We start from the raw sequence: 25,506 nt of genomic DNA, 5'->3' as shown, positions 1-25,506 counted from the left end.
GTAAAAGTTCATACAATGTTTGAGACTAGAATAGTGGAGCATTTGGCAGCAGGCGGTGGAGCCCAAACCAGAGCTAAAAGGAGTATAACAGACCAACGAGCCTGTCTAAACAATGAGCAATGTTCAAACAACAAGAACACAAAAGGTTTGCGAGATTGTGAGGACCAGAACAGAGATCATGCGTCTGGTTTTACCATGGTCTTCTTCAGTCTTCTATTTTTGTCCTCTACACTTTGACGTTCCTTTCAGTACAAGGAATACATAAATCCACCTCTGCATTGGAAGAGTGCCGTTCCCCATTCAACTTCACGGTGGTTCTCATATACGTTTTATCTATAAATGTTTTCTAGTCAAATCCATCAAATATGTATCAAGCTCTTAGGTAACCGTTTCACAGATGGCAACAACATAAGCCATGATGCTCTGCTTAAAGTTGAACATGACAGCTGGATGAGTCATGACAGGTTCAGTCCAGTATGAAGAATTCTGCCTAAGGCTATCTGAAGAGCTCCATCTTGGGATCATCCTGACCCTAGAAGCTTCCAAACTGGAGCGTTAGTGACACAAGACTGGTGGAGATTTCCACACATTCACATCCAATCCTTAGCTCAGAATTTTCAACAGTGGTTTTCAGTTAAAGGAGCCAGATAACCCACCAAAATCATGTCATCTGCTGTAATCACAGCAACTCATTATTCATCATGTGAAAGACTCCATCCCCTCTGGATTTACCGGACTCTGTTGTGCTGTCTCTGTGGAAGATGGAGTGAGGATCGGGTAAGATCACTTGATCCTTATCCATGATCTGATCACTACCTGACAATGGTAACATGATGCTCACACGTTGATGCTTCAGTAATAATATCTAATTATGTCATATATAATAATACACCATTCAGTGGGAGCAAACCAGTACTTTAACTTTACTGCTTTAACTACATTTTGGCAATAATGTGGTTTAGGTGCTATTATTGGCTTGGTTTCTACATCAGCAGCTTTAGTTATTAATATAATACCACCCAGTGGTCACATATACTCCTCTTCTCTCTTCAGGTGCACTTTTGAAATATTGTGTTCCCACGCCTACAAATCCTCAGCCACCTGCAGACACCTCCACCTCAAAAGAAACATTTCTTTCTCAACAGCAAAGCAATTCAATATATTTTCTTATTGGATTACCCCTTCATATAGTAGTTTGTAATTCCTGGAACAGACTGTCTCTGGGCAGGATTCAGTTGCATGCCCATGCGCAACTGATCAGGCTCAGCACACACAAAGAACGCATGCACTGGACATAGAAGACACAAGCTGACGCATTCATGCATGTAATGCAGAAGACAACAGCTGTTGCCGAGCATTTGTCATGTTCTTTCCAAACTCTTGGTTCTGTGCGCACAGTCCTCAAAAAGTTAACGTGTCCATGCTCACACAGTTCATGCTCTCAGTCTTGCAGGATTTGCCATTGCTCACTAACACTATGGTGCTATGGCTTTTTGTTGATGTAGCCTTTGTAATGCACTATACTGCTGTTTAGAAATACATTGGGGGGGGGGACCATTACAAGGATTATGTTCAGTTTAACCATGTTGGGTAATGGTCTTCTTCAATACAACACTGCCACATAGGAATCCTTTCAGTTCAGGCATTGTTTAGCTGGGCTGTAACAACATACAGCAAATGAATTTTTGGGGGGTTTTTTTGTTGTTTGGCTCAGGTAGGTTTAGAGGGTCATTCCAAACTAAAATCTTGGACCTGCACTATTAAGTCTGTACAACATATATGGTTTACACTAGGTGTCCTAAAATCAACCAGGACTAAAACCTTAAGGTGAAGAGTCAAGAGTTCAACTATAGACATTTTGTTTTGCTTTTACTAGTCATAATGAAGTAAATAGTGATTGCACAGTGTCAAGGCTGTAGAAAAACAACACCAACCACATATAGATTGGTTATACACCTTGCTTTCACTATGCCATGCAGTCTGCCAATTTCTCCTCGAAAAATGAAGGGTGCATTATGGTACAAAGGATGTGTGTCTGCCATTGTGCAACCAAAAAAGGAAGAGGCTTTGAGGCAAAGAACATGAAGAGGGAGAGAGATAGAAACCGAGGAAAAACAAGGGTGAACAGATGGAAATTAACTTGATGGTTTGCTCTCCAATGTTGTGTCAAAGTCTGTTCCCTTGTTGATAGTAGTCTTGTGACAGTTACGCCAACAGTAATACCACAGGGAAACACAAAGAGTGGGGAAAGTTGACAATTGCACTACAAGAGGAATCGATGTCATCAGCATAGTAGGGTAGGAGAATTCACTGACCTGGGGTCTCATTTATAAAGCTTGCACATTTTCTTTGTTTTTCTCTCTTTGTGGCCATGATTCGCTGTAAGCACCATCATTGCCATCATTAAGCACCATTGAGCAGTGGCTCATTTCCTGGCCTTAACATTCACGAGGCACTTTGCATTGACCATTTATGGTTGAATGTGGGTGTGGAGAGGGCGGTATATGAGATCCATTTCCCGGTTGATTTGGGATTTCTAAAAGGAAACTCTGCATCTGTTTGCATCTGTTAAGATTCTCAACCAAAGTTGCAACACAATTAAGTCATCTAGAAAAATAGTCATGTTAGAAAACTGCTTTTATTTAATTCATTCAATGTAATCATTGTTTTCCCTTCAATTCTACACTACCTTAAGGTGAAATGATAAGGTTTGAATGTGGATGGTAAGAAGATTGATACAGCTCTGTTTTGCTTGGACACATTATCACTATGCTGTAGGCTGGCATTTATTGACATTAATGGCTTAGAATATTTACAGCATAGTATTGCATGCATCCTCTGTGGACAAGTGACTGTGATACTGAGGGATGATGACAGCTACACAAAGCTGGCTTGCATATGCGTGTGTCTGTGTGTCTGTGTGCATATATGTGTGTGTGGCGGTTGGGGGAGGGTGTTCATGGGAAAACAAGGTAGGTGGTCTTGACAGTTTGTGTTCGTGAAAATGCAGCGTTCCTGACAGTGAGCAGGAACCAGGGAAGTTTCACGGCTTCCTTCCTGTCTGTGCTCCACAGTATGGAGGTGCTTTATAGAACAGACTAAAGCTCGGTCCCAGTGACATATAGCTGTATACTTTAACTTACATTATGTCTTCATCAGCATGGGGAGTTATACAGTTGTATATGTTACGTAATTATGATACAAGATTACAATGATTACATTATTGCAATTTTACAATACATTTTGAAGTAAATATTAATACAATACCATAGACGTCTCACAAAACCACTCTGGTCTTAGGTGAAGTGATAGTTAATCTTGCAGTTTTCATAATCTTTTATAATCATGACCTCCAGCCTGCTTTCACAGGGTGGAATCCTTGCCATTATTTGGACAGAAAAGTGGAACAACTTTAGGGTATAGTAAAACATCGTCATTAACACTGTCCTTGAATGACAGTGTCATTAGATGACAGTGTCATCTAATTTTAAGAAACATTCACAGGTAAAAACCAACCTCTAATGTTAGCTTTGAAAACAAACCACAAAGTTGGTAAGTCCGAATGAGAGCAGCGGCCGCCAAGAAAGCTATTGAGTGCGTGGCAAGAGTGTGACAGCAAGAGTGTGACAGCAAGAACACAGCGGTAAATTAGATAAATAAAAACAATTTGTGTTCTGTGGCTGCAGATGTGTTGTTCTTCTGTTTGAATAGAATCTGAGTGGTGCCTTCGTGCTGCAAAGAGAAATTCCCCTTCCGCCTTTTATACTCCAACCATCAAATTACACTCTGTTACTATCGAGTGGATTCTCCCATGTGAGCTAAAATGAGCTGTTTGGCAGATCCCAGAGTGTATGGAGGACGAATAATTTTCAACCGGGAGAGACTCTTTAAGAGCGAACAAGTTTTTATTGACATGTTCCTAATAAAGACGGGAAATGTGAATAGTCTTTGGCAATTAGACCCCATCATGATGCCATTGTATTCTAAGGGGGTAATGATGCAGAGTTTGCCATAGTATACTCCCCTGATTGAATCTAGTCACAGGTGATGATGACGATGGGATGATGAGACTGGCTGAGATCTAGATGGAGGAGAAGAGGAGCAGGCTCATGTTGGGCTAAAACATTCAGAAAATAAACTTACATTATGAAGAGAATGTGAAGAAACAACAGGGGTGACGTAAGATGTCTATCAGGAAATCTACTAAAGTTATCATGCTAAACAGCTAGCCGTGGCCCAGGTGACAGTGTGATAGTCCCGGCAGTTTCAGCTAGGAAATGGAAAAGCATTGATTTGTCTTTCAGGAAGCACCTCTGGTTTGCTCAAAATGGCTAAGAGAATATTCACAAAATATTCTGGCTGTACTGTATCCCCTGTCTTCAAATCATGATCAGTCAGTCTTAGAGGAGCCCCACTATAGATTGGTATAGTGAGCAGCAGTAAGTGGATTTGCGGCCCCCTACAGTTTTGGAGCTACCTTTGAATTCTGGCCATATTCTAAAAATTACAAGTTTTAAAACCATTTGATTCCATACCTCAAATTGTTACTTGAATGGAAGCACACCTATCCATCAGTTTTCTTTTAATTTTGTATGTGTGGCATCACAACATCTGTCTCGATTTATAGTCACCTTGGGTTATTTTTCATGGCTGGTCAGCAGTTCACCAGAGAACAAATTAAGTAAGTTTAGAGTTTATTTGTAGGTAGTGCTCTCACGTGCCATTTTCAACACCCTCTTGTAGTGTCTTTTCATACAGACAGTTCTGGTGTTACCCAACCAAATATTCAGATATCTGTCACTGAGATTTATGACACTTTTTCAATATAATGAAAGAGAATGGAATGTAGTCTTTATTTCTCAAATTACATTTACAGCATTCAAAATCAGCATCCCATATCAGGCCTACTGCCCTATTTAAGACTGTTTAGTTCTTTAGATTTTGAAAATAAAACTAATTTTCTATAATTTTTACACACAGGAATGGTACTGTATATATTTCTTAAGAAGGTCATGTCTTGGTAGTCTTGGTCTTAGGTTCTTAGAGAAAGACATGTTACTTCCTCATTATCTCAACTTTGGATCCACCAAGTCTCCAGCTTACTGCTGGATCTAATAAAAGATGGCTACAATGGGACCAGTAAACCAATTGCACCAGTTGTATTGACTTTGAAAAAGAGGACTCATGAGGGTTTTTTTGACTGTGTGACCCCTCACCTGTGTGATTTGGCTGTCAAACATAGACTGATGGTAACGAGATCAGACTGTGATGTATGTGTCACATAAGGGTGAGGTCAAGTGTAAATTAGACGTCCTCATGAAGAGACTTTGCATTAATGAGACCAGGCTTTTGAGTTGTATCAGTTATATAAGTCATGTGAGATAGGCAGGACGGTTTTATTCTAAGACTGACTTTACCACATGGGCAACAGTATAGCAGAGAGACCATTTCTTACATTTTGTTGTTTAAATAAACAATTCATTGTTTAGAGGGAACTTACATGGTATACAGGTTTCAGAAGGGACAGAGCTAACCTTCTTAAAAGAAAAGAGAGAAGGAGATATCAAACTTGTGCATTGACAGGCTTATTGGAATAATATCTTGGTTACCATGCCACCAAAAGGTATGAATAATAAGCTGAATAAAAAAAAGGTCGGCTGTTAGGCCTTGGTGGAGGTATGCACTCCACCATTTACCATTCTAGTTTCTGTACTTTTTGTTGAATATTTTAATAACTTTTTGTGTTTTTTGGTGTTTTGTTTTTTAATGCCATGCTGTAAAGCATGTGTGAACATATGTAAAAGGTGCTGTATAGACACCTGTATAGACATACATACAGTTTTAAATCATGTTTGTGATGTTTTAAACAGTCCTATAGATTCTTTCATCAAGACTTATCAGCTATAGTAACAGACTGATCTCTAGATAGAGGGCATATAGAAAGATGCATAGAGTTAGGATGCCATCTTCTGGTCAAATATGTCAGAACAACCCTCAACATTGGGGTGACATCAAAAACCTTTACTGATGCATTTACTATCTGTAGTGGGTTACCCTCTGAACAAAGCCTGTATCACACTTTTCATTCTGAAAATGTTTTATTTACTTAAAAAAGTGTATGGTCAAGTTGTTTGTGTAAATGTGTTAAACAATACTTCCTGTATTGTTAACTGCATGATACTAAATGGCCCAAAATGTTTGAGGTTCTACTCATTTTGTATGATGTCGATGATTTTGTATGATTCAGATGGAGAAAAATATAATTTAAGAAGACCTGGGCCTTCTCTTAACACCTTTAACAAACAGGCTCATGAAGGACTTAGCATAGAGGTTCATAAAAGTGACTCTTAATAAACCTGTGTCATGTTCATGATGCTGTAGTGTGTGAGTTCAGGCATCAGTTTTCTTTCAGTAGGAAGTGAGTGAGGGGCTTTCTCTCTGTTTTTATGTCTGTGTGTGTGTTTTCACGTGAAGAAACTAGCTGTCACAGATATGAAAAGCAATCCCTGGTGGCAGTAACTGTGCACGTGTGTGTGTGTGTGTGTGTGTGTGTGTGTGTGTGGGTGTGTGTGTGTGTGTGTGTGTGTTACAGTCACACATCATCTACAGTGTGACAGCAAGTTCAACTGGTGATAAATGCCACACACACACCTACATACATGCATACATGTAATATTTATATTGAAGGTTATCAACTAACTTCTGTGAGAAAAATTCAGTTTGACCTGATGAAGAAAAGACATTTGTGGCATGGAGTAAGTGTGCTAGCATTCATTTATTTTTATTATACACTAGTGCAGTGCCCGTAAGAAAAGTGTATTCCTATAAAAAAGTGGGAGGTTAAGGAGCTTTTTCATGGATGGCCAAATGAGGCTGTGTTTGAAGGTGGGACATCAGGGATATTTAGGTTTGTTGTGAAATCCGATATTCCAGGGTATAATTGGCTGTTTTTGAGTATTTTTGATTTTGCCATTATATTTCATCTTAAAAGCTATTTACTTGGTGTCATTATTTTCAGCACAACCTCACATGTGTGACTGTAGAGTTATTTTTTTTTATTTTGACATACTGTATTAATACAATGGACCTAAAATCACAAAAAAACATGAAATCCGAGTAGAAAAAGTTAGATTTTTTTACTGTGAAAATATGTTTAACAAACCATTTTTTATTTTTATTTTTTACTTATAATGCAAATATAACTTGTTGTTTATCTAAATGTGTGCATACATTTGTACAAAGTTATATGTAACTATTTACATTTAAATGCAGGCAATGCTCAGGTCTGCCTGTGCTCCTTCCAGCTGAATGAAGAGCTGCACTGCCTGCTCCACATTCAGCTTCTCCTCATTATTCTGACTCATTAAACAAAAAACCGACTCCACTACTCACTAAACACACTACACCAAACACTACATAACACACTAACTACACACTCCAAACACGCTAAATGTCACAAATCTCTCAACTCTCACACACACCGACCGTCGTTGCCTGTCAATCATCCGCCTAGGTCCCTCCCACAACTTCCTGTTCCTCAACAACCAAACATGCCGCTTGGACACTTTCGTGACAAAAGCCCGTTTTTACTGTTTCTTTCTGCACCAGACACAAAGCAAATGTGACGGCAATGTTAGCGAAAAACCGTGGCGGACATTATTTACCCTAGGTCCGGTTTTGGACGTGCCGATGCTTCCGGTCCGTCGCTTCGGGAGGTGGGCCGTGTAGCTAGCGGCTAGCAGCTAGCCGCTAGCTACACACGAACATCCACAGATTCCGATTCCACTTTGTTGTCCGCGCGTCTCCGGATCTCCTCAGACCCGAACAGACTCGGTCCGGACTCGTTTAATCTCATTAATCCACAACAGTCAGTTTAGATGCACAGAACAGAACACAACGGGACCGAACCGCCGGCAAAATCCTGGTCCAGCTCGCACCGCTGCAGGTATAAATCTGCTTGTTTCTTAAGGTGGGGGGTCGCGGTGGGCTCTGCAGTGATTGGCTCTGGTGCGCGCGTGGCCACGGTGTGCAGTGATTGGCTCTGGTGCGCACGTGACTGTAGTGGCTCCGGTGGACAATGCTCGTGGAATTTGTAAAGAATTTATGAAATAATTTATTAACTGTATCATTGCAGTCCAAACAAATGCGAAATAGCACACCCTTGAACCACACAGCAGCCATGTTGAAACTCTCAGGTCAGTCTGATCCTGATCCGCAGAGATATTTGAGGAATACACACACACACACACACACACACACACACACACACACACACACACACACACACAGACAGACAGACAGAGGTTATTTGCTTTTATAGAGAGATGGTAACTGTTCATAGCACTAGATGGCACCAGAGCATTGACTAAAGTAAATGTATGGTGGAACAGCCCAGTGCTTGTGTGGATTATTTCCTAAAGATGCATGAAAATGTATGTTGAATTGGAGGTCAGAGACCTTGGCCTCACTTGAGCAGCTAAAACACCTGAAAAAACACAAGACACACAATGACACATAACTTGGGACATTAAAGACCGCAGGCATAAAACCTGGTTTAATACAATGGAATTGAATCAGTGCTGTGTACACAGCTCTACGTCTTAAATACCAAATTAGTTAATTCAGTTCAATTGACCTCAAAAGCTATATTGGTTTAAATTATGAATATATATACATATATATATACACACACAGTACATGTAACAAAAGAAGGTAATAGTGATAAGAATATGGCACGTATGGTAATTTCTGAAATGTTTTTTTGCATGAACCATGACCCACAAATATTCGCTGATTTATAGATGAGTTTGGCCATCCACAAACACAACATTCTTTACTCCTGACTAGTACAAAAGTATTTTTGTTTCTATATCATTTGTAATTTAAAAATACTTTTTGTGTGTACTCCTCAGAGAAGTCATTCCAGCCTCTTCCTCTTCAGCATCCAGGCGTTAGCAGTCCTCATCAGCAGATAACTCCTCTTCATCCACTTCATAGTCTGAACCCTCAGGCTTAAGAGGGGACAATGTCTCTTGCAGAGCACTGGAACAGGGATTGTCCAGAGGCAGAGCTGGTCATGGTGTTCTTGGCGTATTCCTGATGATAGGCTGACTTTGGCCCCGATGAGTGTACAGAACTCCTTCCAGAATCCAGAAGTGAACTGAGGACCCAATCGGAGACCACATCAGTGGGGAGACAATGAAGTCTAAAGATGTGGACCAGAACCAGGTTGGCAGGATGTAGGGAGTTTGGGCAGGGGAACAAAGTGGGCCATCTTGCTGAACCAATCCACTACCGTGTATGGATATTGGCAGACCAGTATTAGTAGATGTGAGTCCAAGGATGATGGGGCACAAGCAGAGGTTATAAGAGACCAGCAGGAGCCTGGTGACATGGCTTATGCTGGTTGCAGACAGGACAGGCATTAACAAACTCACGGGTGTCTTCCTCCAGGGTGGCCCACCAGAACCTGTGTTGCAAGCCCTCACCAGTCCACTGGACACCTCGTTGCCAGGTGAGTCGGGAGAACGTCAGGCCTAAGCGTTGGTGGAATGAACAGGTGATCTTGGTTCCCAATGTCATAATTCCTCTTGGTGGGGGAGAGTTGACTAGAGAAGAAGGAGCAGGACTGGAGCTTCTGGCTGCTGGCCGTCCATTGGGATAGAATGGCTCCCAACCCCCACATTGGAGGCATCCAACTCCACCACAAACAGGCACTTGGAGCAGGTGAATAAGCGGGGTGGATGATTCCGGCAGCTAGAGAGTCTTTATATGGTTCTCCAATGCCACCTTAGCCTCCTCCAAGGCAAACACATAGGGCTGCAGGGAGAACAGGATGGAACAGTTTGGAAGAACCAAGCTGCAGCATTTAGGCTCTCCAGCGTAGTGCTCCAGGGTCCCCAACTGGGGCTCAGGTGTGGGTGCAGGAATAGGGAGCAATGGAATGGAGAGGGAGGGGGAGCTAGGGCTAGAGACATAAGTAGTTGCATCCCTCAATCAGTCAGCTGCTGGACCTTAGCAGCTAGTGTAGCTAGCGACTGGCATGAGACTGACATGTCTCTGGAGTGGTGATAGCCACAAAAACCTTGTGCCGCTGAAGCATCCCCTCAACCCTCTGCAAGTCAGACTGTGGTGAGGAGTGCGCTGGGTCCATGTCTGGCCAGATTGTATTGTAACATGTAGTGTTAGGACCCAATCGCAGCACTCAGGGAAACCAGGAATAGTTTGTAAGCAGCTTTAATGTCTAAAAGCAAAGTCTCTGGAAGCATCGTAGCAAAGATGGGATGGATCGGGATGTAACGCCAGGATATATGTAGCAGAAACAGTCCAAACACTCCTGTAGATCAGTAAAAAATTTGCCACAATACCAGTTTTGAGTGAGTTAGCGACAAGGTCGTGAAGGTGGAAGTCATCCGATGGATATCTACTATATAATAGTGGGCAAAGAACAAACTGGCAGTGAGTGTCCGTGAGGCTGGATTATACTGTATATTCCGGGTTTATAGTGATGAGGCACAGCTGTGTGCTGAGGTGAGTGGAGCTAGCTGATTAGGTGAGAGAGGCAGGTGACACGGCAGGCAAAAGTTAATGATGCATTTTATAGTGTATCCTGACCAGCTATTCACTCCTCTTTTGATGATTAAGTAATCAATGTATATAATTATATGATGGCTACCTCTGATATTTGAAGAACCAGCTGAGCCCTACATTACTTCATCCATACTAAAAACACAAAGTAAACACTATATGTTTATATTTATTAAAAACGCGTCTGTCCCTCACAAAGCAATTAGTGATGATCAACAACAGTACTTCCCGAAGCTGGTAGAGCTTAGGGAAGAGAATAAGTAGAATCCTCCTGCTTTCCTCTTTATTACGACTCAAAAACCCACTACAAGATCTGTTTTACTTCAAATGAAATGTGTCAGTCTAAATTTTAAATGGCACTCATGTAACTTGTACACATCTAAAGCCCTATTCACACAGTGCTTTTACCTCTTCTACCTGTGTGTCATGCAGCACACATTTTCTTGACAGCATACCACTAAAATAAAGTGACCAAATCTAAAAGATGATCTCTGGATAAACCTTGGTCTTAATGAATCTGCATGCTGAGGCAAGATGAGCGTACTGATTTTGCACCTAAAATACAATCAAACATTCATTATAATTTCCTCCATTATAACAACCTCGATTATTTGCAGGACTTTTACAGATTACAGCCAAGGAAGGTTTGTATAAGGTTAAGAGCACAGAGGATCTCTGCAGCACTATTGAATCACATTAGGAACGAGGGAAGGCAAATAAGCCTGAATTTGTGTCAAGATACAGCTAAAGGTGTATGAAGAAATGTGACAGTGGGAATGAATCAAATACTCTGAATGGGACCAAAAAGTTGAAAAAAATCTCAAAATAAGCTACATATCGTAGACATTGATTCATTTATAAAATGTGACACTAATTGATAAATATTGATATTGATAAATGTGTTTCTGTATTCATTTACCTTTGCATTCATTTACCTATTAATTTATGTTAATCTTTCTATTTTGATTATTAATTCACACATTTTTATCTATTGTATTGCGTTATTGCAATACAATAGACAATCTCAAATGAATAGTAGTTAATTAGTAGTACTGCTATACTGTATGTGTTTATAAATATGAATTTTAAATGCAGTCGTTTTTGTTATATTATGGAACTGTGATTATACATTACATTAAAGTTGTATATGTATAGGTTATTATGTAAGCATATGTTGATAAGTAGCTGTACATATTGTCTTGTTTTAAATTATTATATTTTAGTTCTTATATTTATGTAAATATATGAGGCTACTGTAGCTCAAGAGGTGGAGCGGGTCATCCAGTAGTTGGAAGAATCTGGGGAATCGAACCAGGATTTGGGAAATCCTCCAGTTTCACGTCAAAGTATCCTTGAGCAAGATACCGAACTCCAAATTACTCCTGATAAGCAGCCTCTGCCAGCCTCTGTCATCAGTGTGTGAATGTCAGTATGAATGGGTGAATGTGACATGTGTTTACCATTTACCTGTTAAAGGTTCAATGTACGTGTAGCAGGAGGCTACAATTTACATTTAATTGTACAGCCCTGTAAAATGACAATAAATACTTATCTTAGTATTCATTTAGACTGGCTCTTAAGTCAAAATTCCAGTCTAGTAACTCATTGACTTTCACTGTTAGATTCATAAAATGTGTAGCCCAATAGCAGGTTTATCTGGACCTGTAAGTAGCAAGTGGATATCATCAATTATAGATTTATTGGCATTGGCTGAGACTTCCTGTTTTGTTCTCGTGTAACTACATTACCTCAACCCATAATTGTTTTATAAGTGCCCCATAATTACCCAATAATTGGAGCAGAATTAGCCCTTTACTCTAAGAAGACTGTAATCTAAAGGCTTGCTGAGTGAGACTGCCTCTTCTGTCACCTCATACTGCATTGCAACAGCAATAATGCAATAAACTGCATAATTGACAAGCAGTATTTTTTTAGATCCGGAGTCAGAAGCAGGAAGTTATATCAGGAACACTTTAACACGGTGTTCATACAGAGGGAGGAGCAGGAGGAGAGGAGGCAGATGGAGGCAAAGGAGGAGCAGAAGGAGGAGCAGTGGGGGGGGGCAGGAGGACAGGAGGAGCAGCAGCTGGTGTTATCTGCTCATGTGGGTGACACCTCTGGGTGTCCCGCAGGGATATGGAGGAGAGAATGGAAGGAGTGTGGGGGGCACGTTGTACTGTAAGAGAGAATGCACAACACACACTGGAATCATATAATGAATTGCATGCCACAGAAATAACACATTTAGACTTAATGGCAGAGAATATGATGCTGGGCTTTAGGAGTGTTCACCAAAATAATCTCTGTTAGCATAACTGACACGTTATTATTACCTAATTGAGTGTTGAGTGTTTTTTTGGTATTAATGGGCTGACGTGTTTGTCTCGCTGTCATGTCATGTCACAGTCTGTAACTGCTTTATCCCTTTTATGGGATTGCGGGGTTTTTTGCTGGAGCCAATACCAGCTGACTCTGGGAGAGGGCAGGGTACACCCTGGACAAGTCGCCAGCTCATCGCAGGGCCCTCAATGATGGCAGAGGCTGTCATGCAAGGTGTCAACTGCACATCATGAGCAATTTGGTGTTCAGTATCTTGCTCAAGGACACTTCGACATGCAGCTCAGCCCAGCCCGGAGCTGGGGGCTGAGCTGACCAGCGACCTTCCGATCACTAGCCGCCCTGCTCTACCCACTGAGCTACAGCCGCCCCTTGTCTCGCTGTTGGTTTGTAAAAACAGTGGCCAAGCTGATGCTGCAGATTGTGAGCTGCAGTTTTCCTACCAGTAAATCGACTGACTGGCTGTCGCAGCTGCAGTGTTTCTAGGCTTGTTAAGTGAAGCAGACAGTCCAGGTGGCTAAGCAGCAGGTCTGAGTGTTAAGAAAGCCATTACACTACAGAAACAGACAGTATCATAGCTATTGTGGGGGTTAAGAATGTTATATTAAAAATTGAGGTGAAGTGCTCCGCACAGAAAGTGATCTGCACAAAAACTTTGTGGTCTTGGTATTATTGGCTATTTGGGGGGTTTGACAACTGAGTTTTGGAGGGGACATTGGACAATCTGCTGAGACCACCAGTTTGACTCCTGCCTGATTTAAGACTACAATTTTTGGAATGAAACTGTACAAGCTAGTGGCCGGTGAGCTAACTTGCGCCAAGGCTAACAGTTGACTAAGCTAACAGCTGTGGTGGCGAAAACACATAACAATACTAATAGGGCCAAAGAGGAACCAGACAGCAGAGGAAGTCGATGACATTAAAAAATCACTAGACTGTATGGTGGAGGAGGTCAGAAGAGTATTCTGGACCTGGTGGAGGAGGTAATTTACCAAAATAACTGAGACTACAGAATGCAAAGAAAGACAGTGGACTTGCCTACCTGGAGAGCAGAGTGGATGACTGTAAAAACAAGACGCCTACTGACTTCATTGAAATAGAAATGTGTGTGTGTGTGTGTGTGCATGTGTGTGTGTATGTGTGTATAATATGTAGATATGTTTGTTGAGGGGGTAAGTGGGTGCTGGAGAATACATACTAAAACTTGATTAATTATGGGTATAGTACAAGTTTATAGAACACAAAAGAAATCATTATAAGCTGTAATACATAAGATAATGTTTGATAAAATAGATCATTTGAAGGATATAATTGGTTATAAATTATATTTGTATGTTTGTATATGTGTGTGTGTAACAGGCCCATTGTCAGCATTTACCAAAAAGACATCAGTATTCTCAAAGTTATGTAACTGTTGCTGCTTACCAGTGACAGATGTATCGGACCTTTTGGTTAAGGTTAGGCACTTACATTATTTGTAGGTTTTAGGAGAACATTGTGGTTGAGTTAAAACCCTTACATTACTTCTGTAACTTCCATATAAACTTACCAAATTAAAGTTGTAACCTACTTAACCGTATGTACAGTATGTAATGTTACTTCACTACCTTAGTAAGCTAAAGGAACTCACATTCAGTTGAAGCAGTTATAAGTGTTAGCACACAGTAATAACTGTGTTTGGTCAGTAACCAATGTTGTCCCTCCCCCTGCTCATGGAGTGAAATAAAAAATAAATATGTATCTCTGCCAAACTTATCCAAACCAGAAAGACAACTCTGTTTCCTGCTATGTTTGACAATTACTGCTGCAAGTTCATGTTATGACGTAGAAAAGAGGAAAGGGAATGCTAACCGCAAAATGGACAGGAGGTTTGCCAAAACAACTGACAAGCATGTATGTGCTTTGCAGATAATCTATGCATGCACAAATTTTCAGTTGAAACGTCATGGGTGGTAATTTCATTAATTATTTTATTCTTCAGATATGCACAGGAAATGAAAAGTGCTGTGCCGTTTCTACATGCTGCTTCTTGAAAACCCAAACCCCAATATTTTCTTCCGGTATGATGTATGTATGCAAATAGAAATGCACCAATAATGTAATAACGGCCAACAATGTTATACCTGCCAAAAACATAATCATTTTGGCCATTTTAAATGTAATAAAGCCAATAACGTAATAACTTGCTAATAATGTAATAACGTTTTAAAACCAATAACTTAAATTTTTTTTGCCAATAATGTAATAAGTTATTATTTCTTGGAAATAAAAGATTTTTTTGCAGATTTTGTTTGCTCATTAAAAATAGGTATAGTGGATGGCATAGTCGTCACATTCATTCATCAAGGATACGTACTATGCAGCACTCTCTCTCCTTAATTATGGTTATAAGAGCCAATTTGAGAATTATTTGTTGTACAAGATCTTTATTTAGAATATTGTTTATTTGCTTAGATATGTAAATTCATAATTTCAAGTCAGTGTGTCTGTTGGATGTTGCATTTTCAAATGAATTTACCACATTTTTTTCTTGGAAAACGATAATTAAAACTTTTTTCAAACATTTCTCAAGGAAATTGGTAAAACGATTCAGTCCCCACTTAAACCTGTATTTAAATAACTGGACTGGCTCTAATGGCACTTAACTCCAATATACAACATAGAACATGAACACTCATTTACAAATGTAAAAAAAGAAAATGCATTATCTTATTGAATATGCGCTAATGTGCTTACATTTCCAGAACATAAATCTAAACATTGGATAAAGCCATGATCCAAATTCCTGTTTCATTTTGTTGACATATTATAGCCAAAGGTATTTACAGAGGGAATTTTGGAAAGATCTTTTTATCACTCCATAAATCAGAAAATACTGTCAAATGCCATAAAAACAACTATTTTCGCCATGTTTTAGGAATAAAATGTTATATAAATCAGGCTATGAATGATATATAAATAAACCCCTCTATCAAAACCTTTAGAATATGGAAAGTTTGGTGTATATAAGTGCTACTGAAGTGGAGATTTTTGGCTCAGAGTATGGGAAAAAACTCATTTTGAGAAAACGGCCTTTAAAGATATGTATTGTATAATAAATTTATAGAAATCTATCTAATTTTGCTTCTAGTTAACTTCGAAAGCTGATCTAAGAGTCTAAGTCCATGTTTGTGATATCCAGAAATCCCAAAGCGCCAAATGTTTTATAACCCCCCTCCTCCACACTTCTATAGATTTCTTATACAATACATATCTTTAAAGGCCGTTTTCTCAAAATGAGTTTTTTCTCATACTCTGAACCAAAAATCTCCACTTCAGTAGCACTTATATACACTAAACTTTCCTGTTGTATTCCCATTTATATTCTGGTTGGTTGAAAGAGAGGGGTTTGTTCATATATTATTCATAGCCTGATTTATATAACATTTTATTCCTAAAAACAGAGCAAATTTTTTTTTTTTTTTTATGGCATTTGACAGTATTTTCTGATTTATGGAGTGATAAAAAGAGATATCCAAAATTCCCTCTGTAAAAACCTTTGGCTAATATGTCAACAAAATGAAACAGGAATTTGGATCCTGGCTTTATCCAGTGTTTAGATTTATGTTCTGGAAATGTATGCAAATTAGTGCATATCTAATTAGATAATGCATCATTAGCATATTTAAACAGACAATTTCAGAAAACTCATAATACACAAAATAATTGCCTTAATAATCAACTGGGGAAGTTTCATGGTGATACACATTAGTTAAAAAAATTGTCCCTATTCTTCACCTGTAGTGTCTCCCCTTAATTAGCTCATTATGCTAATTACTTAAATTGCCCAACATGCAACTCTTAGCAGCCAAGTTGAATTTCTTCCGCTAGGCCTATAGATTACATTTGAATCATAAAAGTTTAACGGAAACACGATTTCTGGGTCCAAGAAATTTCCAGTAGACTATAAGGGAAAAATATCAACATAAAATTGGCATTACCTCTTCCAGTAAATGTCCTTAACTTTGTACTGCCCAAAAGCTACATTACTGAGAAGAATCCAGGCTGTCCTTGCATGTGTAATAATTAGCCAATAATGTAATGACTCATTAGTAATAAGTCATTACATTATTTGCAAAATGTTATTACGTTATTGGCTCAAAAACCTTATTACATTATTGGTCGCCAGGGCGCCAATTGTAAAGTTGTCCATCCCATCCATCCATTGTCTGTAACCGCTTTAAGTAGTAAATATCACAAAGTTCACAAATATTGCTGTAAATCTGGTCAAAAGAAAACATTTGAAAAATCACATGTGTTTTTTTAAAGTGGTTTCTTGCAAAATGTGGTGAAAAGTTGCTGTTTATTTTAGCATGCACAACTTTACATTCAGCACCCCATACCAAGGGATTAACTGAATGAAAACTGTTTAGCAGTTAAAACGTAAGTCAACTGACATAGACAGTTATAAGGGTAAACCCTTTCTGCACTACTGCAACATACTGTAGTCTAGTGGTAGCCCGCTTACTGCCCGCTGCCTTCTGGGAACCTACTGCTGCCGAGACTGCTTCATCTCAATACTGCTAGCCTCCCAACATCCAGGAGCTAACCAGGCTTCTGCTGCGCAGCTTCACTCACTCATCTGAGCAGAGCCTTTGTTCTACGGCAGTACCAAATGTGAACATCACCAACCAACAACACGGCCAAGCTACTGCAATGAAAGGCTGTAATGACTCCAATCATATAAGCAATTTACAAACTAGTTCTCAACTGTATGCCAAAGCTTTCTGATACTTGATTCAAACTTTCTGTCTGAGTGTGTTTGGTTTGATCATATCCTCTCAGATTAACAGAGATGTGTTTAATTCAGTTGAAGACAAGTTAATGTCAGCACACATGAGTAGCTGGGGCCAGGAAGTATTTGCAGGATATGAGTAGTGGTTAATTTATGGGTGTCTGGACATAAACTGATCAGCCACGATTTTAAAACCTGGCTCTGATAGATAGAGGCATGGACAAAGGACCTCTGGGTTGTCTTGTGGTCTCTGGTACCAGGGTGTTGGAGGTCAACCCTTTAAGTCCTGTGGGTAGTGTGGTGTGGCCTCCATGGATCAGACTTTTTTCAGCGGTTTCCACAGCAGCTCAATTGCAGTGTTTCCTTAACTTTTTTTTTCCGAGGTTCCACTTTTTTAAGCGACTCCATCCACAAAGAGCAAGTTTTTGCATAAATGAAGATTCCTGACCATTTGTCCTGCCATTTCCACATCATCTTAAGTTACCGTGAATAAGGAAACCAGCCATTTCAAAGGGAACATTTGATAAATCACAACTGCACGTGTTATTAAACATAAATACATGTCTAATGCTTTAAAAGAAAGAAAATGAATTTATGTGGAGTTAAAAAAAGAAATGATTTCCTTTCAGTAAAATAATACATATTTTAAATAATACAGTTACCCTGTAAGGAGGAGTTAATAGGCTCTCGCCTTTTCTTTTCATCACTAAAACAAACTCAGCTGTAAAATGGACAATTGTTTCGATAATGTCATCTGTAATCTGGTTTTTAGCTGGGCCTGTCTTTTTTTTTTTTAACTAAGCAATAATTTCAAGAAGCACACTTCGGAGAAGGGTAGCTGTCTATTACTTGTGGCTGGCTGCAGAATAGTGGAAACCATGAAGTAGTAGATATACCAATGAGCTCATTAATGGGGCTTAAAGTGTACTGAAGGTATACATCTTAAATATAAAGAAGATAGAAGAAAATCAACACATTTAATTTAATCTTTTAAATCTTTTAATTTAATCTTAGTTTATAGAACACACATGTGTTACGCCCCTGTCTTGTGAATGACTGCTCTGTTGGATCAGCATCTGGGAATTTGGAGGCCAGGTCATCACCCTGAGCATCACATTCCTCAGGTCATTCGTTAACAGCTTTGTGGTGTGGCAGAGCACAGTGTCGATGCCAAGAGGGAGTTTACTTGGTTTGCAGCTGTGTTTGGGCAGGTGGTGTGTGTCAAGTGGCATCCACATGAATGCAAAGTCCCAATGTTTCCAAGTGTAATAACCACCATATAAAGTACGCTCATTGGGAACTTGAAAGTCGCAGTGCATGCGCCACGGAGGACAAATATGAGTTGGGAAGTCAATAGTTCCCCAAGAGCAGAGGTGTCAGGGTTCAGAAGTTCGTGAAAAAGCTGCCTTGCTCCTTCAGGGGATTCCAGAAGCCGTACTTGTAAGATACAGAGATGTTTCCAGGAGTATCTCAAAAGTGTGAGAATCATGTTTGAGTGCTATAATAGTATTAATAAGAATCATTATTATATTAGAAGAAGAAGAAGAAGAAGAAGTATAATAAATATGACAACTAATTCAGTAATTCTGCGGCCAGTGTTCTGACGGTTAAAATGCAGAATAGTTCTTCTCCATTACCTTCACGCCCTGCAGTTAGAGCAGAAGAAATTTCAGCTTCCATACAGCGCATCTTATCTCCTCTCTCATCAGTTAGTCGTGCGTTTCATTTTCTAATGCATTTTCGAGGACTTTAAACAATTAATTAAGCCTGGGTGACGCGAGCAGAATGGATTCGGCTGCCTGGCGGAGCCCGGAAAATGCGCAGCTCCTCAGATGTACTTGTGTTGCATGAAGCCTCTCTCTCTCTCTCTCTCTCTCTCTCTCCCTCTCTCTCTCTCTCTCCCTCTCTCTCTCTCTCTCTCTCTCTCTCCCTCCCTCCCTCTTTCTGTCTCTCTCGGTCCCTCTCTCTCACTAAAGGTGACCGAGGAGCCGCGCACACTGCTCATTATTTAACGTCTTCAAATTGAGCGGCAGCGGGAAGACGAGCTCGACGCGGTAGTGACTGCTGGAATAAGCTGAGAGGGCTGCCGGAGGGGGGGTGGTGGGTCGGTGCTGACATCTGAGGTGCTGCCTGGGAGACTCTATGTGCCGCTTCATGCGCCAGCCTCCACTCTTCAGGTGAAGCCTCCACACCTAGCTGATATATATATATATTTTTTTTTTTTTCACCGCGGCTCATCCAAATTCGTCTTGTCTCCTCGCCGCTGACGCTTGGATGTTGGTAAAACGGTGCGCATGCGTTGCTCTTGGAATAATTTTGCAGCCTAAGTTGCATCCGTGAGATCTTGTGTCAAAGTCGTTGGCAGGATCAGAGTTAGTGATGTGGAGTACTCTGGACCGCGGATGCTGGGGGGTCTGCTGCTTGTCCCTGCTGGCGACTGTAGTCTGCGGGGCGCAGAGGTGAGATCTGATAACAACATCATTTGTCATGTCTTATTCTGGACAGGCCCGGTAAGACGTCCTTATGGCTGAATTAAAATGTGTTGTTTTTTTTTTTCTTCTTTTTTTTTTCGCAGTGCCAACGAGCCTAGCAACATGTCATACGTGAAAGCCACCGTGGACAAGCTGCTGAAGGGCTATGACATCCGTCTGCGGCCTGACTTTGGAGGTAAGCACCGCCGCTGTCCACTCTGTTCATGTAACCTACATGAGAAGCCCAGCGGGCTGCTGTAATGCTTACTAATACTCCGCTGTCATATTTTCCATAGGCGCCCCCGTCGATGTGGGCATGAGCATAGACATCGCCAGCATTGACATGGTGTCTGAAGTCAACATGGTAAGTTGCCGTGCGCATTCTCGCTGGGCGCGATGCGGGATGAGATGACAGACTGCGTCCGCGCCACAGTTGTCGGCCGAGTTTCTCTTGCCTTTACCGCGCACGGATGAGATGGAGAGGCGAGAGATCCGTGTCAGTCCGGCTCGCCTCTGTAGGCTACTTGGTGCAGCGCCGCTCCTGAAGCAAACTAAAAAAGATTCCCCTCCTCCCCCTCCTCCTCCCCCCCCCCCCCCCGCTCCCTTTTCAGCACCATGGAGAGATCCGCAATGTGTCAAAGCCAATCCGTATGCATCAAGTACTTCCCCGCGGTGTCACAACCGGCGAAGGCTGCGAATTAACAAGACAGAGACCATCAGACATAGGGGGTGAGATGAGAGGGGGAGAGAAGGAGAGAAGGAGAGAAGCAGTGAGAGAGGGAGTGAGAGAGGGAGTGAGAGGCTGTTTAGTGATTCCGTGCACGCATCTGCGGCCCCAGCATGCGTGGAGAGGCCGGTGTCAGAGAGGCTTCGCCGAGCGGTGCGGGGAAACGGACGCATGGAGGAAAATACTTTAGAAATAAGACGTCTGTGTGCATGTTTTGGTCGATTTTTGGGGGCCTGAGTGCAGTAATTACATAAGGACCACCAGTGAGTCAACATGAGCAAGGAGGCCCAGCAAAGCAGTGTGTCTGCAGAATATCATTTGACCACTTAATACAAGGTGTCAATGCAGCTGCCAAGGTGCCCAGGGAATCCACACCGCGCTGTATAGCAGTACCGCATGTGCAGAGGAAGTGAGTGTCTGAAGGAGAGTCAGACCTGACATCAGTAAGACATACAGTTTGTTTGTTGCTCACTGACCGCCGCTTATATAGCACAATCTGCCTGTTTGAGTCTTTTAGTTTACATTCCTTTTTTCATGATATACGAATATCTGTAAATGCAGGAATTAATCAGCCACAGTCAAACCTTCAATGAGAAAGTTCTGTGAGAAAAATACAGTTAGGTCATAAAATCGTGGTCAACACAACCCATGAAAGTATCTGGAACTTACGATTTAGAACCAGCTCCTGAGCAGCGCCCAAATATAGTTCCATGAACTCGTCCTCAAAGCGGGAGCACAGTGGTGGAAACAAAAGTAGAACCTGTGATAATTTATACATATAGGTTCTGTCGGTTCCTCAGTCACCTACATATAGAAGTAGATGATGTAGTAGGTGACTAAGACCATTGCTAATTTGTTGTGTGAATTATGTTTTGCAATCCGCCTATGCAGTGTATTCACTTTCTTGGTGAGGCATGGGATGATACGAAGATTTATGCATTGAAATGTCTGAAAACGATGAGACCGTTTGTTGGGTGTTCTGTTGCGTCGTGTACTTACATGATCCCAGATGTTTACAACAACGTTCAAACCAGAGAAATCCACAAGTTTACTTGGGTGACAGTGGGTTTTATTGGGCCGTCTGTCACCATAACATCCAGGAGAGCGTCAGAGGGTGAGGAAGGGAGTCGGCGGACGACCAAACACAAGAGGAATATAAACTTGAACACTTTACTTCACCATGAACCCCTCGTGTGTGAGTCACATCAGATAGATTCCGTCACTAGTGGTGGTTGTTCAACTGTGTGTTCACGAGCTGTCACTCCTGCGTGTTTGACCGTATTTGTGTTTATTCTCATATATCTATATACAGAAAAAGTTGTTTGAGTTAATTTGCCTGAATTGAGATCCCACATTCTGCGATGTGACTTTTGCATGCTCACACTGAGATGCTAAAATGATTCACTGTGCAGCTCTAATATTCACGATGATCCCAATTCACCAACATGCCGACGACGGAAATTCACCACAATGAATGAATGAGTTGCTAGCTTTTATTGTGATACGTGATAAAACATTTTACCGTCCCATCCCTACTTGGCACTCAGATTCAACGTGGAATACACTCGCCGTGAGCATTGGGATAATTGTTCCACTGATGGAGTCGTTTATTCTTTCACATTCTGAAAAAGGCTGTTCAATTGTGTCTCGGAATCTAGGGCAGGTGTCCTTTATTATGAGGCCAGTATGATGCCTAGTTGTTCTTCACTTTCAGCTCATGGATGTGGCTGCTTCTCATATCGCTCGCATTCCTTAAACAGGAGCCCACGTTTAGGTGTGGCTCATATGGATTGCTGGAGGCTGATAGAGATACCAATCGTTCTGTTTTGTAGCTACGATAATTACTGCCGACTTTTCATCGGCATGAGGTTGAGCAGATAATGATCCAAATTGCATTCTTGTTGGAACTGCTCCTTTAAAACTTACCAAGTTCAACTAAAGCAGCATTTAACTTTAATAATGCAAAAATAAACAGAACAAATTCAATACAGTGGACAGTAATGTTGCTGAAGTTGTTGCCTGCGTTGGCTGCAGTGCTCTGTGTGACCACTGGACGAGATGGGTCCTCTAACTTGTCCAGCGAGGCAGTTGGTGGGACGTCTACCTATAGCGACTCCAACAGGCACTTGTGGAAGTACCTAAGTCTGGAAACGGTGGAGCGGATTTTTAGATTTCTCATTAATTCTTTTAAAACTGTCCATATCTGAAATCTCTGTGATGAAATGGCATATGAAAACTGTAAATAAAACTGCGATGTGGCGCTTATACCGTCTGACTTGCAATCTGTCAATCAATCTGAAGTGACCCAGTGCATTCTGGGTTGGCTGAGTATGTGCTTAAGCTGACGGGGCGATACTATGCAGTTGAAAGGCAATACGTACTCAGTTGAACATCATGGTTAGTATGATTAATACGTTGATTTCGAACACAGCCTCAGTTTTCCTGTGCAATGGGGGATTATTATCAACAGTTCATGTGTGCGCACTTTAAGGTTTAGTGTCAGATAAAGTGGTTTAATGATCATCTTCCTGCTCATACTCACTGCCCCTTCAGACTTGTAGACTTGTTGCAAGTGATGTCACAGTTTTTCCAGTTGTCCGAAAATTCACAACAGCAAAACTAAAAAAAGTAAGACTTCACTTGTAATAAACCAGGATCATCTGAAGAGGCTTCATGCATACACAGAGGTATGGTTTGTGAAAGCACTCTAAGACAGTTTGTATGTGAGGCGGGGGATGCAGGGTTCTGCTCACCTCTCCTCCCTCTTCATCTGCTGATCCTCTCAGTTTCTGCTTTGTCTGTCACCTCGCTCACAGCTTCCAGCCACCATTTCTCAGTCACCTCTCATCTGGGGGGGACGTACTGCAATTCCTCAAATAACTTTCCTCACACTTCTCCATGGTGGGGCACACTTCATTGTTCTCACCTCTGAAAGGAGAAAATGTGTTTCCATCACCATCACACAATGGCAGTGCATCTGGTTGCACATTTATCATACACAGTAAAACGCAATTTACCTGACAAAACCGACTCTGCCTTGCTCCTCTCACTCATTTTCCTTCAGAGGACCTTTCTCAGTCATGCTCACAGGGCACCTTGTGTTTCTGATAGTAAGTTGACTTAAAGGTCAGACACCTTTGTCAGTTGCACAGCTTCACCAGTCTAAATTCAGCAATCCTATACAGGTGACTGAATACACTATCGTCCTGCATACAAAGAGTTTAGAAGGAAGAGTGTCTCAGGAATATCATTGGAAAATTGGCACTCTAACTGTTCAGAGACTTGGATTGGACATCCTAAAAACTAACTCTGCTGCTCATAACAGGCAATTATCAGAGAACATCCAGTCTTAGCTTCAACACACATTATACCATCCGGCCTGCAAAGGAGAGTAAATTATTGTGTCAACCCTGGTGTTGTGTTCACATCACAGCCGAGCCGAGCCGGAGCCAATAAAACCTGTAACTACTGCAAGGTCAATTGGCCCAGGAGTAGATCCCAATATTATACATTCACACTGCACACATAAGCCAGACTTTAATGGGTGTAAGTGGGTGTTTTGGCCAGTGTAAAAGGGGTGTCGATGAGATGCTGATTGAACCTAAAGAAACTCCATTAAATGATTGAACTGATTCTCAACCAAAGTCAACCCAAGTGGTCTAGAGAGATGGCCGCCACCATTGAGTCTGGTTCTGTTCAGGGTTTCTGCTTGTTACCAGTCACCAAGTTCACTGAGTATTGTTTAGACTAGGCTCCGACTGGAAGGTTGCCATGAAATGAAATGACTTTTGTTGTGAATTGTAGCTATACAAATAAAGACTGATTGATTCGGTTGAATAAATACTACTGATTATACTTCTACTACCTTTAATAATAGCTTTGTCATATACATTTGTAAAACACATAGTTCCAAAGTGCAACAGGATAAGATATGCACACAATGTAAAAAAACAAAATAGATAAAACATACAAGTATAGAGCCATACCGACATTCATTAATACAGACCTACATACAAAACCATACACACAGAGAACATACATATGCATAACAGAGAAATATAAGGGCACAGGACCAAAATCAACTAAACTAAATGGCAAAAAGAGTATTAATAAAAAAGGCAAACTCATAGAAATTAGTTTTCAGCAGCCTCTTGCAGATATCAAATGTAGGATTTCTGCATTGAAATCTCTGAAAATAACTAGACTATTGTTATTATCACAAATGTTTCCAACAATGTTCAGACTCAGAAAAATCCACACATTTACTCAAAGTAATTATGCGTTTCATTTCATTTTAGGTTATAATTTCCGGGAGGGAGTCTGCAAAAGAGACTAACTGTAACGTGAAATCATTTTGTGTATTTCCATTACTCACACAAGTCCACAGTGGCTCACACTGAAAGAATGTGTGTCTGTGTTTGACTGCAGTTCAACCTCTGATTAACGCCAGCACTCACCAGAGAGGCCAATACCCTCCCTTCTTTTTTCCTCACTCCTATCTGTAGAATTGGCTTACTTGGTCATTCAAGCATAGTATTCAGTTACTCAAATATCTATTAACCAGCTGATCTCATGTTCCTGTTGCCACAGTTGCCATTCCACATGACTCT

At 40.9% G+C, this 25,506-nt stretch overlaps 1 protein-coding gene across 1 annotated transcript in view; it reads left to right on the top strand.

Moving 5' to 3' along the window:
- The first annotated feature begins 20,077 nt into the window (after positions 1 to 20,077).
- gabrb1 (gamma-aminobutyric acid type A receptor subunit beta1) overlaps positions 20,078 to 25,506 on the top strand; it is a 58,370-nt gene continuing 52,941 nt past the window's right edge. The window contains exons 1-3 of the mRNA XM_030444036.1: positions 20,078 to 20,157; positions 20,274 to 20,365; positions 20,466 to 20,533. Coding sequence (XP_030299896.1) covers positions 20,078 to 20,157; positions 20,274 to 20,365; positions 20,466 to 20,533 — 240 coding nt within the window. The remainder of the gene's footprint in view (positions 20,158 to 20,273; positions 20,366 to 20,465; positions 20,534 to 25,506) is intronic.

The sequence above is a fragment of the Sparus aurata genome, chromosome 16, assembly GCF_900880675.1.
Source record: "Sparus aurata chromosome 16, fSpaAur1.1, whole genome shotgun sequence".
Lineage (NCBI taxonomy): Eukaryota > Metazoa > Chordata > Actinopteri > Spariformes > Sparidae > Sparus > Sparus aurata.
The sequence above is the reverse complement of the archived record's forward strand: the minus strand, read 5'-3'. Positions and strand labels throughout refer to the sequence as shown.